At 48.0% G+C, this 14124-nt stretch overlaps 4 protein-coding genes across 4 annotated transcripts; 1 reads left to right on the top strand and 3 right to left on the bottom strand.

The window, feature by feature from the left end:
* Positions 1 to 640: 640 nt before the first annotated feature.
* On the bottom strand, positions 641 to 7597 carry BO80DRAFT_451024 (putative kinesin family protein (KipA); the record flags this gene model as incomplete). Its single annotated transcript, XM_025721858.1, has 5 exons — positions 641 to 2703; positions 2782 to 3045; positions 4732 to 4735; positions 6611 to 7287; positions 7399 to 7597. The coding sequence occupies 5 exons, from the start codon at positions 7595 to 7597 to the stop codon at positions 641 to 643; spliced, it is 3207 nt and encodes a 1068-aa protein (XP_025580613.1).
* Positions 7598 to 7841: 244 nt separating this feature from the next.
* BO80DRAFT_420574 (mitochondrial 37S ribosomal protein mS41) lies at positions 7842 to 8872 on the top strand. Its single transcript, XM_025718398.1, has one exon. It carries the CDS (start codon positions 8022 to 8024, stop codon positions 8754 to 8756), a length of 735 nt encoding a protein of 244 aa, XP_025580612.1. The 5' UTR covers positions 7842 to 8021; the 3' UTR covers positions 8757 to 8872.
* A 169-nt stretch (positions 8873 to 9041) lies between these two features.
* On the bottom strand, positions 9042 to 11251 carry BO80DRAFT_420573 (cytochrome P450). The gene is made up of 4 exons (XM_025718397.1): positions 10762 to 11251; positions 10497 to 10694; positions 9388 to 10446; positions 9042 to 9319 (listed from the first exon to the last, which is right to left on the bottom strand). The coding sequence occupies exons 1-4, from the start codon at positions 11005 to 11007 to the stop codon at positions 9248 to 9250; spliced, it is 1575 nt and encodes a 524-aa protein (XP_025580611.1). The 5' UTR covers positions 11008 to 11251; the 3' UTR covers positions 9042 to 9247.
* A 565-nt stretch (positions 11252 to 11816) lies between these two features.
* On the bottom strand, positions 11817 to 14044 carry BO80DRAFT_343711 (CAMK family serine/threonine-protein kinase; the record flags this gene model as incomplete). Its single annotated transcript, XM_025715241.1, has 6 exons — positions 11817 to 12451; positions 12503 to 12519; positions 12578 to 12708; positions 12777 to 13369; positions 13421 to 13946; positions 14003 to 14044. 6 exons carry the CDS (start codon positions 14042 to 14044, stop codon positions 11817 to 11819), a joined length of 1944 nt encoding a protein of 647 aa, XP_025580610.1.
* Between the last annotated feature and the right edge of the window lie 80 nt (positions 14045 to 14124).

Here is a 14124-nt window from a genome sequence, read left to right as displayed (position 1 = left end):
CCAGTAGTTGTGTAAATTGCAGAATGAACTTCGTGAGGAACGAAGAATGCTATCCTGATATACTTTATGGAAGTTTGTATCCAAAGCGTCATTTTATGTGGTAGGTTGTCATTCTCGAATTATGTCCTTTGGCATCTCAACCAAGATGTTGAGTCTGTTCTATAAATTTTACAGAAAATGATTATCTGGACACCTCAGGACGAGATTTAGAATTTCAATTGATGGGCAACGATGACCATTTCCTCTCGATGCTTCCAACCTGCTTTCATTATGTCATTACTGAACCACATACGTACTTCTAGACAGGCATGACCGGGGGGAAGGGACAGAAAGGTGAGAAAAAATTGAAGAGCAAGATAAAGATAGAGAAAGTGAAAAGGAAATTCGGGTATCTAGATCAGTCGAAAAGGGTATTATAGGAAGAAAAGTGGAATGGCAAGAAGGGCATACAGAAGGAGGTAGGAGAGGGGGAGAGGTGAACAGTAGAGAAGAGGAGCATGTGCAAAGGTAATGGTGCGAGGTAGTGAAGCAATCACAGAGTCATACTACTGTTCCAGTAGTACCAGTAGGAAGAAACACAAGGGCCCCAAGGTGAAGCCAGGAAGAAGAGTACAGAGACCGTTACTTATGGACATGGACCTTAGCCAGAACTCTCCAAATCTGTAGCGCTCATGCTCAAGCCAGGCAAACCGGCAATTGATTCAGATGTTCGCCGACTTTCTGCGGCAACACGAACACTCCCATGAGATCCTTTGATTAAATGGCCACTTTCGACGCGATCCTGAATCATTTCATCTAGAATACGTGACACGTCATCCATGCTTCGTTTTTTTTCTGCCGGGTCTTCATCTTTGATTGGGGAAGAAAGACCAACAGCTGAGTCGTAAGCCGGCGAGTCATCGCCGCCAGGACGATGTTCCTGACGTCCAGACATATCTTTTGTGTCAGGAATGAATGCATCGGTTGCTGAATGAGCTAGATCTCGATGTCGAGCTGCAGAGCGGAGAGCAGCGAGCATCCGGTCCTTGTCATCCAGTTGTAGGCGAAGCTCATTGATCTCCATGTCCTTCTCTCGTAGTAAAGCTAGAACATCGGGGGCATCGGGGGTAGCACTTCCGGTTTTCATACCTATCGACATGCGGGAATGACTCGAGCGTCGCGCTTGTAATAGCCGTCTCTCCAGTGTAGATATATAGCGATTTTTGTCGTTGAGGTCGGCCTGGAGGGCCGCGATCTGTCTCTGAGTGCTTGCCTTTCCATCTGCGAACTCGCCAATGAAATCCTCCTCGAATTCATGCCCAAGATGTCCACCCGGGAAGGATTGGTTTCCGGAAGGTTCATTACTGTTGACAGACAGAAAGGAGATTGGCCGAAATGATGAGTGCCCGTATGCCCCTAAGGTAGATTGGCTGAGTGAAGAGCGTAAAGATCGAGATCCAGTCGACATCCTAGAAAGGCGGCCAAGAGCGGATAGGTTTCCCTGAGTATTAACGCCAGTGGACTTTGAACACAGAATTAGACGATTCAAATGTTCAATTCTCTCTTTCAGGGCCGTTCGAGCCAGTTGCATTTCGAGCATTTGCTCTTCATGGCGTGCCTGTGCTTCTTTTTCAAGTTGCTGTTCTTCCAGCTTCAGCTCTTTCTCAGCTTGGGCCTTTGTCTGACTCTCTAATTGGTTACGGAGTGTCTGGATCTCCATCCGGTAGCGCTCCAGGAGAACCCGGCTTCCTGCATCAACCCCACCACTACCAAATGCTTCTTCTGCTCGTTTAGCATGACTGACAATGCTGTTTTTGGCGCGAGCTGCGAATTTCAGGGTGTTGAGAGTTTCGCCGGAGTGCGACTTGGCTGTCCCTCCTAGTTGTATCGTGCAGAGTATACTGACAAGTGAGTTTCCTGACAAGGCAGGCTGTAGCAATCTTGTAAGCTTGCTATCCCGGTACGGCAGATGCTTCCCCTCTTTATCAGTAGGATTGCTGGCCCTATCTCTAGCTTCCGAGAGCTTAGAGATTATAGTACCCAAAGTCAGCAGACTCTTATTTATATGAGCGCCTTCAGTGCGTCGCTCCTTGTCGTCGGCAGCCCGTTCTGACCCAGCAAGGTCTATCAGACTAAGCGTTGATACTCGAACCCCGCCTGGAACCAGGCCTGACCTTCTGTCCTGAGAAGCTCCAGTGGGCACTCGTTCCCTGCTCTCGACAACAATTTGAACAACTGCGTGACTTCGAGAGCTGCGGGAGTTGAATTGCGTGCTGCCGGTCCTTCTAGCGTGGTCTCCTCTTGCTATTACACGGAGAAGCTGTGTCGGGCTCTGGACGATTTCTTCTTTCAATGGTGTTGCATATACACCTCGTTTGCTGTCTTCGCGCAACTTGATCTCCTCCTGTTGAGGAGCAGTGGGCCCGCCAGAAACTGAGGCTGACAGCAGGTCGTTGATCTTTTCGTTATATATCTCGAGATAACTGACGCGTAGTAAGAATTCTCGGTGTGGCGTTTCCCTGATAAAGGAGAATATATCCGTTATTGCCAACGGTATCACTCCCGGAGACGTTGCAGTTCCTTGCATAGAAAAAGTCTTGCCAGTACCAGTCATGCCGTACGCGAAGACTGTACCATGATATCCTTCCATTACCCGCCTCACTAGGCGTTTTGCTGCAGCGTCGTAGACTTTGGCGTTGTGTTCATGAGGGGGGAACACGTTATCTGATGAGGGGGAAAGACAGGGAGGTAAGTCACAGCAATTCCTTGAAGCTAAAAAAAAAACAGCCAGGATAATCTTACCATACGAATAATCACCGCCTTCTTTTCCGTTGTACGAAATGATGCCTTGTCTTCCATCTACCATCCATTCAGCAGTCTTCGTGATTTCGCCACCGTTCGCGTCAGGACGCACTCGGACGCTCACAATGACATTTCCCTTTGTCTCTTTCAATTTTGCAGTTGACTTTTGTGCACCCGGACCTTCATCGGCATCTTCAAAAGTAGTTGCACTTGTTGAATAAGACCCTTGTGCAGATGAGCTTCTACTTTGTGAAGGTGATGCTTCTATATCTCGCGCTTCAGTGGCCGAAACCGATTTCGCATCCCCGGGGCCGTTCAACAGTGAAGTTGTTTGGGAGCTGCGGTAGCTACTGGTGGTTCCAGTACTCAGCCGAGAGCCTTTCCTCACCTTTACACTCCCCGAGGAACGCACGCCCTGTATTCCCGATATTGAAGATGCAGTCGAAGGGCGGCTTCCTGCCTTAGGTGGCTGGGGAAAGGCTGCGATACTGATTGTTCTTCGCAGGGATTTGTCAGGACTACTCGGGATTCGGTTACCGGTGGTGGTCTTCGGAGTGCTGGCGTTGGTCATTGAATTGGACTGGAGTGGCCTGCCGGGTGTTTGTCTGGGGCTAGAGGGGGGTCGCGTTTGAAAAGACATCTGAGATGGAGATGACGCTCTTGGTGGATCAGATGGGATAGGTAGGCTTTTTCGTGACTTTGGAGCCGGAAATTGAGGGCAGGGCCCAGTCGAAGGGTTCGAGGCCATCCGCAACGACGGCGGTAAGCTAGACATCTAAGCCAAGCGATGGCTAGATACTATCTCATGAATCGACAGGCAATCCCGTTTCGAGTTGGCATATGAATGGATGTTAGTTTGTTACTCGGAACTTGTGCAGGCCATCCGTATCCACGAGGTTAAACTTTGGAAGTCAGGCTATGCGAAGAACAAGGCTAAGTTAGACACAACAATATACAAGATAACATCGTGCAAATTGGGGGCTTTCATATCGCCAGATAGCAACTGCCTTGCGACGTCTCATTGGTCTGCACAAGAACCTAGTTCCATTTGTGAAGAGGTAGGGGGGGAAATACAACACAAAACTGGTATCTCTGGAACGGAGTACAGGAGAGGGCCTTGGATTTGGACTCACATGAATACAAGATAGCCTTGCCTTTCGAGGCTAAAATTGCGACAGACGTCCCACAACCCCTCCGGAGATTTCTGTGTCCTGACTGTGATAAGGGGTTTGTAGTGTAAACAAGCACCCGTCCTGCGCACGATACGGAAATGTCCAAAAGCCCTTGATAACCGGGTCTTGTTGTGTCGGGCGCGCGTGGAAGTTAAGAGTCGATGTCAGCGATCCCGTTTCAGGCGTTGGCAGGCCTGCGCAGGCTTCTTTGTTATTACGACAGCAGCAAACAGAACACAGCACCGCCGAATGATGGCGATTGAAGGGGGCGCTGATCGGAGGTGTTGAGTTCTGAGAGGAGGCCTGGTTGCAAATCAGGCACGGCCAAAGGAATGGGTGGGCGAGTAATCCGTCCGGGCAGTTAGAGTACCCCGTACGCCGCAGTTCGCCTCGAACGCGAGGCGTTGGGTTGAAGGAGGCTCAAAGGCTGGCCCTTTAACCTTCAGTCCCGCGCGGGACGGATAAAGTGGCCCTGGTACTAGGTATGTAGCTTAGGTAGGAATAACTCGCGAGAGAAAGTCGATCAGAAGAGTATAGAGATCGGGGTATTATAACTTATTTGCTGTCGGTAGAAGCCACTACCAACACTGATCTGTTGACTGTTGCTGGCACGGTGCCGTGGGCCCATGGCAGTGCATTTGTCTTAATCGCAGCTGTAATCTCAGGCGGTAGATCGTTTCTGTGCTTGGTCCCTCTGTACAGCACTAGCAAGATATACACGGCATCTGGAAACTTACAGTAAATGAGGTGTAGCCCACAAATATTACATCTATATTACCTGGCTATGGAGTACTACCCGATATTTTAGGCTGGGTCCTGGTCTCCTTGATACGAATTAAAGGATCCTTCCCATCCCAGTGCTCCAGCAAGTCGCATTGGGGTATACGGAGTATTGTGATGAATATTGCCGTATGTAGATGCAGGTATTAATTACTACGAAAATACGATAATATGAAAACCCGGGAAGGGTATGTATTGTGTGAGCAGTAACGCACGCCTAGTTATGATGCAACTGAAATCCTTCTATGCAGTGATTGCCTATGTAGTTGCGGTTAGCATGCGAATGATACTGTAATAGTAGCCCATGAAGGTGTTTGGTCCTCTTTATCTACGGAGTAGACGCTTTCGAGCTAACAAAGTGGCTCGCTTTGTAAAGGATACTAGTTTGGTACGCTACTGTAAGCCAGGGTATGGAGTACAAAGTACCCTAGGGTACCTGCCAGGTGAGAAATTGAAAGAGCCCTTGGGTATGTATCTAGTAATGGAAGTGCCTCAATTTTGAACCCCTCCACACCCCTCGGTTGGGGATCGGATATAGGACCAGATCTCGCACGGGGCTTTTGGAATTTTGGGGACCATAAACCGATCAACCGACAAGCGACTTGACAGAGTATCCCGTATTCGACCCAAATATCCCGGCAGTCAGAGAAGTACTTTGTGTCTATCTCACAGGCAACTCAGAGTCGTCTTCGTGTGGGCCCGCAAGGATGTTTATTATTCATCAGGTCCGGTAACTACCCCTACAGGGATAGGGGATAATGTTGATCAATTTCCTATCAAGACTGGCTGGTACGATTTAGATGATAACGTGCGATCCTGCTCGCTTATATGCTCTGTAACGTTAAAAAAACACCATTCAGAGAATCTGCCCTGTGGACATGTATTACTTAAGTGAACACAATAGAACGGGTCCCCTTTGACCATAGCAACTCTCGCCTCGAGAGCTGTCTAGAACCCGGGTCCGCATTGGAATCCCACAGAAGTTAAGTAAACAGTCTGCGAGTCAGTACTAGCCCCCTACCGATGTTTCAGAAAAATCACCGGATGGTATCTGACCAAATATGAATGATGTCTAGGTGCTCAGTGGTAAGCCTTGTGCTAGAAAGATGCTACAATTTTTAGTAGGCTTGGAATAACCACTCAGGTAATTTGCCTTGGCGCAACCTCCAACCCCCACCTCAAGACACAATCCACAAGACTGGTGAACGTTTTGATGTTGAGAGAGCATCTTCACCGGAAATGACCTGTCTGCGCCATCCCCGTAGAAGCAGACGGGTTAAACCGGGATCGTGAATTGAGTAAATTTGCTTGCTTGTCGGCATGACTCGCTATGTTCCTGATGAGGCGGGAATTCAGCTTTCAAGTTGCATCGCCTGGCAAACTTTGAGCTCGTGGAAGCTTATGATCCACGTCTGTATGCTATCGACCGCCCGAACTCCATGAAGCATCAGTATACGACACCTCGCATATCGCATCATGGGATAAGCAATAGAAGCGATGTCTGTGGGGTTGGCGTGACGTCCATATATCATCTAATCTCTTTCCGTGGCAAAATTCAACTGTCGAGCAGCATGTTTGAACGGACTACCGTCAACTTCCCCGCCCCGCCTGATCAAGTCATCGCTCATCTTTTTAGGACCCCCAACTTTTCTAGGAAGATCTTGCTTCTTAGTTGGCTTAGGTTCAGTAAGCCACCAGCCATGTTGTAGAATTCGGCAGGCAGTATTCCGCTTTCTTGGATCCAAGGTACACATAGACATGAGCAAATCTGCGCCAACAGGTCCAGCTGTCGGAAACTGCCTAAGGAAAAATTCTCGGCCTTGTACAGGCACAACATGATTCGGATCGGCAGGTATATAGTTTGGCAATCGGGTCACGCCCGGCCAGATGTCCTCCGTTGGCGTTCCGAAAGCTTCACAAAGCTTAGAGATTTGGTCTAGATCGGAGTTCCCCGCAACGAATGGAACCCGGAGAAGAAGTTCGGCGAAGACCATTCCCATAGACCAAACATCGACGGCTCCAGAGTAATGTCGCGCACCGAAAAGCAACTCCGGAGGTCGATACCAGCGTGTAATAACCTGGTGTGTCATGTTTAAGTATGGGTCAGCAAACGACCTAGCCAAGCCAAAATCTGCAAGTTTAACTTCTCCGTCGGCAGCGACAAGAAGGTTGTTTGGTTTTATATCGCGATGCAAAATAAAATTCTCGTGACAAAACCAAACACCTCTGGCAAGCATTCCCATCCAGGCCTTAACGTCAGCAGCACCGTACTGGATACTGCTGTCCCTGATGAGCATCTCAAGATCACCGCGCGGTAGGTATTCTAGGACCAGATTGAGATTCTGATCCTTGGATGAGAACACATCGTGGAGTGCAATAATATTTGGATGTGAAAGCTCTTGCAGGTATTTTACCTCCCGAATCGCGTCCATCGAAAGTCCGTCTTTGTATTCAGCGTTGACTTTAATCTTTTTTATGGCAACGTATGAGGACGGGTCTGTGCGAAGGTGCCCGAGGAATACTACGGCATAAGTACCCTCACCCAGCTTCTTATCTGCAAGATAATCATTGATTAGTGATGGCATGCTCCTGGTGTTTGTATTGCAATGTAGATGGAATGGCAGTAGTAAGACGGGGAGTAAAATAAGCGATGGGAGCCTGGCACCTTTGATGTACTTCTGCCTCACATCCTCGTTTAGTTGTTCCGTGATCTCACGGTCGGGGGTCTTCACCAGTCGAGGCGACAATCTGCCTCTCTGCTTATGAGGTGAGCTGATGACAGGAGCCTTTTCCGATTTACTGGCTTCATTCGAGTTTGAAGCTGCGCGTGACAAGGCGAGGGGGTTCAAAGGCGAAACCGCCATGGCTTGCTTGTATGCATCCGATTTCGACGGATAAGGAGGAAACAAGGGTAGCTATGTATCACTGGCGCGGCAGCGACATATCAGGTTATAGTAACCGGTGGCCGGTGAACATGAACAACTGAAGGATGTTGGACTGGCTGGCCGACATGTTACGAGGAACGTCGCATCAATTAAAGTTCGGAGTTTTGTTGATCCCGGGACTGTTCATATCGCCGAAATTTCTCGAGGATGGTCCGGACCGAGCAAGATAACTAAACTCTACTACGCTGTCAAAGTGACGATTCCCAACGACGGGGAAGGGGCTAGATATATCCTTTAATTCTTCATCCCCGATATTTCCTGTTCTTTCGACAGAACCTCTGATAAAGTCTAAACGCCGGCTCGGATACGACATCGGCCATCCCGAGAAGTTGCAGGAATAACCATGGCAACACGCAATTCGCACCGCTTGTCCTTGCAAGTGCTCCGATCTTTGACCATCAGCAAACAGTTCATACGGACGGTTCATAAAGGTGCACCCGCCCCTTCTCCGCCGTCGCCAACACCCTTTGTTCCTGACGTCCAAACCTTTCTTACACTAATCGGCCGTGGTATGTCCAAACATGCGAGCAAGCTGCCTTCCTGGGATGAGCTTTTTACTCTAAGTTCCACCGAACTTCGGGAATTGGGAATTGAGCCTGCACGTCAGCGGCGATATTTGCTTCGCAAGAGGGAGAAGTTCAGGAAGGGGATCTATGGCCCCGGTGGAGACCTGGAAAACGTGGTCGATGGCGTTGCGCAGCTCCGAATTGTTGAAGTTCCGCTCGAGCTTAAAGATACAATCTCAAAAAATGAAAGCTCGCGTTCTGTGAATTCCTCGGCTACGTTGACACCCGGGATGAAACGAGTCGTCGTCAACATCTCACCAGATGCTACCAACTACACCCATGACCCAACAAAAACCCCGAAGAAGTTTGCGCACATGAAGATCATCAACGGCTCAATTATTAGCGGTCCATTTCTTCAACCGCTTAAAGGCTCAAATGGTCGTGCAGCCCTGATTAAGGTTGAGGAGGGTATGTGGGAAGACAAGCTTGGCCACAAAGTGGACGGTGGTGAAAGGCGACGTGCTGAAGTCAGGGCCAAGAAGCGAAGCGAAGAGAGGAAGAAGGGCATCTAGATCTATAGGATGCAGTGCCTATACATTACTTGTTTACTCCTACTGTATCTCAAACGGGGCGCCAATGTTGAATTACCTCAAATGTACTATATTTTTGAAACATCGACTGTTCTTGTTCCAATATTCGTAGTCTCTATATCATCAAAGTATGAGGTGGTCAGCATAACAAACAAGTTCGTGCGTGCAACGCCGGTCACCATTATCGTAAAGAAAAGTATAGTCTCAGGGCTCCTCCCTGTTGCATAACGAAGAATATAGTCACTACGCAAGCAGACTTCAGATATAGCCAGGCCCAAAATCATTACAATGGATTGATATACTGTACAAGCAGCCATTATATGTGATATAGAATACAAGCAATAAAGCCTTGAGTGAAACAAAATGGAAGCAAAGAAACGGTCGTTTAATGACCATTCCCATTGTAATAAACAGGGTCCTAGAAGACTTATTCATCAAATAGATGCGTGCCTCATGCAGTAAGTGGCAGGGTGTCATGATTTGGTTGTACGGATGCGTCTCTCAAACTGTATAGTTGACTTGCCAGCAGGTTTGGAGAAAAGGGACTAGCATTGGTCAGTCATAAACACCATCGAACGATAGCCGAACACATTGTGGGGCAGGGGTAGCCTACTGAATAGTCTGTTTCTGGGATATCCTTAACATTTGGCAGATTCTGGAACTTAAACATCCTAACCAAGGCCGCAGTGATTGCTCCAAGTTGCACATAGGCAAATTGTTCACCGATACATCTGTGGCGCCCAGCACCAAATGGAAGGTATGGGCTATTAGTACCTTTGCTGACAAGGCCGTACCCATAATCGATTTTTTCTTCTTCTTCTGCGTTGACTGCAATTGTCTCATCCCAGCGGTGGGGGTTCCATTTGAGAGGGTTGGGGAAATATTCCTCTGATCTTGCAGTAACACCAGGCGATGAAAGAACATTATGCGTAGTTGGAATAACGTATGAAGTACCATCCACGGGCATTGGGTTTTTGACTGCGCGGATTATTGAATGGATTGGTGCATGAATGCGTAGTGTTTCTTTAATAACTTTACCATGCAGGTCGAGCTTTTGCAGGTTTTCGTAAGTCAGAGGGGGTAGGTCGGAACCAAGCACACGAATCTGTTCGGCATACAACTCCTCCATGATTTCCGGATTCCTTGCAAGGTGCAAAACAATCCATGAAGCTGTCGACGACGAAGAATGCTGGCCGGCCATAAGCAAGGCGATCATCATATGTGCGATTTCCTCATCAGGAACCGGGGTGCCATCCTTATATGCGCAGGACATAAGGTTCCAAACCATATCTTCAGAATCCTTATTATTACCAGCCATGCGACGCTCCTTGATAATCTCCATATACGTTTCGGTCATCTTCCGCTGCGCAGCATCACGTTTCCGGTTGTGGGGAAGAGGTGCCCAGGGAAGCATGAAATTGATAGGCGCAAACCCCATGTCAAGGTCATGGTACAATTCAGCGAAGGTAGAATCGAATCTGCTGCGAACTTCCTTTCCTTGAAGGGAACGAGAGGCCGTGTATATGGTGATTTCGGCGATTGTTTTACAGACATCCAAAACGCCATTGGGCCCTTTGAAGGCTGCGGAGTTCTCGACAAAATCTTCCACCTCATCCGTGATCAAACGCACATACGAACGCAGCGCGTCAGATGTCAGACCAAATTTGACAAACTATCTCCATCAACACACATGTCCGTGACTCTCCTGGCACACGAGCTTACCTTCTTCTGCTCCATAAGTTTGGCATTCGGGCAGTCATAGACAACATGGCGGCCAAATACAGGTGTAGTAAGTGGAGAGTAAACTTCTTCGGCACAAACATCGCGCAATTTTCCATTCAAAATGAAGTCATTGCCCCTGGTGCCTAGGTAAACTGTTGTCTTCTTGCCGAGGAGAACAAAGGTAAAGATATCGCCGTACTGCATATGGAATGAATTAGCGAAACGTAAGAGGCGGGTTAAAATGCGAGGAAAAGTCGAGACATACCTTCGCACGACAATCAAAGAAGAACTTATAGGGGTCCATGCCATAGCTGATGGTGCTACCTATGAAAGGGAACCAGTGAAATACCATAGGGGGCTCATTGGGGTTCTTGAAAACAAGCTGTCTAAAGACATTGACGATAACAGATACGGCAAGCAGAGATAGAAATCCAATACCACAAAGTACAACAACTGAGCTATCCGAGTAGCGCTCGCAGAGGCTGTCGAGAATGACTGCGAGAAAGCCCATTGTAGCGCAATAACGGGATCAAAATCGATCGCAACGCTCCGACGGGGGGGGGTTGTTGTTCACAAGGAAGAGTGACACATGCAGTCGGCGTTAGAGATACGCGACAGATACCTGTTTCTTGCTTTCAGTGGCGCAGAGATACGCATATACGCGTTCGAGGAGAGAAGGGACAAGGGAGAAAAATGACAGCGCCAGTGAGTGAGCGTCCTTAGTAAAGTGGCCTCGACCCGCTCGCAGTTTTGGGCGTACCAAGAAATCCTGTAAGGTACTACTGCTCCGTGCACCGTTCTCCGCCTAATAGTATGCCGTTCCTTAGTGGAACCAGGTCCATTCTGCCCCTGAAACGGAGTACGTCTCCGGAGGCCGTACAGTACAGTCTGCTACTACTCCGTTCCTCCTAGATACTACTACTTACCTATTACTGGTGTGTGTGTGAGGGTACCAATGTTTTGATTTACCTTTACCTTAAGAAATGGCTAGAAAGGACCGCTTATGGGGGGCTTATTTATTGTACAGCCCAGCAAGCCGGGCAAGTTTTGTATGCTAAGGTTCAAGAGAAATCAGGGCTATATATGTAAGCAATAGGATGCCTGCTCAATCCGTCGCTTTGAAAGTATTAGATAATAGTAGGCCTAACAACTCCGTACTTATGCCCTCGAGGATACGTAACACGCACATGCCACATTCAACCCTTGACGAGTCTAAATCGGTCTCCAGAACTAAACTCAAGAATACCGGCATGTTCCCGACAGTTCACATCAATCCGATGGCCTCATCAAATCAGAAGGGTGCGCGTGACAAGCTCTTTGTCATCTATGGCCATTCGCCGATTTGCAGTCAAACAGGACTGGATCACCCCGTTCCCCAAGATTGAGAAAGTCTTTAGGAGCACTATTCTCACTTGGGGATGCTTCACACTCCTGCATAATTCTTGCTGGGTGGTTGACACGCTTTCCGGTATCACTCTTGTGGAAGACCTTGACAGCAGCACCGCTTTCCTGCTCGTGTTCACTATAGAGGACATTGTTGATGTGGCTGAGAAGCGTTCGCTCGCGTGCTAGTTTCCTTTTTGAGAAGTCCAACTTCCCTAAGGCGCCAGTCAAGCCATCTGTGCTGTCATAAACACTAGGGTAATTTCCTGTGACCCATGGGTGTTCCAAGCATCCATCCACCGTGATTCGATCGTTGACATTAATCGTAAGCATTCGGTCTATCAGATCCAATGCCGGATCGCTCACAGTATCCCAATAGGGAGATGGATAATCGAAGCGCCCGTGTTTTATCTGCTGCGCTAGAGTGAAGGGACGTTCAGGTGTATATAGTTCGTCCGAGAACGGGGGAAAACCACAAAGGCATATGTATAGAACAACTCCAAGTGACCAAACATCCACAGCTTTTGTGTATTTCCGGCGATGTGACCCTTCCAGAATCTCTGGTGCAACATCTACAAAATGAGCATCATCTTTTTAGTTCACAGGGGATGTAGGTGACTCACAGCTCGGTGTCCCACATCTTATAGTAAACACCTGTTAGTAATAGTATCCAAGTTATTCCAGGTGATAGAGCATACAATGTTGTTGTGAATGAATCTTCACCAATAATCTTGGCTAATCCAAAATCCGCAAGTTTCACAGTCAAACTCTTGTCTGTGACAAGAATATTCTCGGGTTTTATGTCTCGGTGAACAATGTCTCGTTCATGCTAGTCCTTCACTTTAGATGTCATTGTCGATGGAAAGAAGGATAACGTAGGAAGCGGTATGAACATACCAAATACTTCAGTCCTTCAAACAGTTGAAGAAAGATATGGCGGGTGTCACTTTCTGAGAGTTTTGTTTCGCTAACAATCAGGCTAAACAATTCGCCTTCTGGGGCAAGCTCCAGAACAAGGTATACACCATCGCTTTCGTCAAATGTATCCTTGAGACAGAGCAAGTTCGGATGACTAACTCCCATCAAAACACCAATTTCCTGCTGCATGGTATCGATTTGTGAGCGCTGTGAATCGCCGGACCGCTTTTCAAACACTTTCACGGCATATCGAGTTCCTGTGGCCCGTTCTACGCAGAGGTAGACTGTGGCAAAGTGTCCTTTTCCAAGTGTTTGGAGAACTCTGTATTGCTGGTGGAATCGATTTGTGTCTCTAGTCCGGGGGTATCTGAAAACAAATCGTGCTTCATTCAAGATAGTGACTTCATCACCATCCTCAAGATCACGTTGCTTGTTTCGGCCCACAATTGCATCGTTGACGAAAGTACCATTGATGGACGAATCCTTTAGAACTGCGACGGAATCCCCCTTTCTGCTCTCCGGGAATATCAAGAAATGGCGATTCGACACAGTAGGGATATCAATCACCAGATCTTAAAGTTTCGTTAGATGCCTATCCAAGAGAATCAGGTATAAATACCTACCGCATTCATGATGTCGACCTATCAGATAGCCCCCCGGTGACTGAGAATGACCTCCGCGTATTGATTCTGTACTTTTTTTCGAGGCTCCCTTTTTGGACCTAGTTGTGGGTTCTGCATATTCGCGCTCTTCACAACTCCCACGTTTCCTCAATACTAAAGCGTGTCGAACCTTGTCATCAAGTGGGATTAAATAACCCCAGACCCCTTCTGCAGCTTCGTCTTCGACTTCATCCGCAAATGCTCTGGGCGGATAGACAAACTGGGAAAGAGCTTGAGTATCACCTGGAGGTGAAGGACTGGCTTGCAGGGGTTCTGAAATAGAGGGCGTACGTTGGTGCAAGACCTGGCTGGATTCGTTGGGTGGAGCAGGTGACTCCTTTCCGATGTCTGTAGCAGTCGATTCTCGTTGAGTCAATGGTGTGGGCAGATACGACTGGTTGTCTAAGGCTTGTGATTTGCTTTGGGAATTGATCCTCTCGGAGCGCCGTGGCTTTTTGAGATATTGCGAATCATTATCTGCGGTTGCCTACATATTCATCCATCGTCAGTCCCATAAAGAGAGATACTAAGACAAATGCATACCCTGACACGCTTGAGGGAGCTTTTCTCGTTCTGCGGTGTCATTGTGTTGTCTGTTCACATCCTATTATGCCAACCGTCACAAACTGAGCTTGGTTTTCCTTTCTCAGTATTCAGAGCAGCAC

The sequence above is a fragment of the Aspergillus ibericus genome (genome assembly GCF_003184845.1).
Source record: "Aspergillus ibericus CBS 121593 unplaced genomic scaffold BO80scaffold_1, whole genome shotgun sequence".
In the NCBI taxonomy this organism is placed as follows: Eukaryota; Fungi; Ascomycota; class Eurotiomycetes; order Eurotiales; family Aspergillaceae; genus Aspergillus; species Aspergillus ibericus.
This window is presented reverse-complemented; position numbering and strand designations above follow the sequence as displayed.

Excerpts from the sequence above, each read along its gene's own strand:
- BO80DRAFT_420574 (XM_025718398.1), top strand. The coding sequence starts at position 8,022 with ATGGCAACACGCAATTCGCACCGCTTGTCCTTGCAAGTGCTCCGATCT.
- BO80DRAFT_420573 (XM_025718397.1), bottom strand. The coding sequence starts at position 11,007 with ATGGGCTTTCTCGCAGTCATTCTCGACAGCCTCTGCGAGCGCTACTCG. Across the intron at positions 10,695-10,761 it reads TCTTTGATTGTCGTGCGAAG|TACGGCGATATCTTTACCTT; the intron begins GTATGTCTCGAC and ends TTCCATATGCAG. Across the intron at positions 9,320-9,387 it reads TCCCAGAAACAGACTATTCA|TCCCTTTTCTCCAAACCTGC; the intron begins GTAGGCTACCCC and ends GACCAATGCTAG.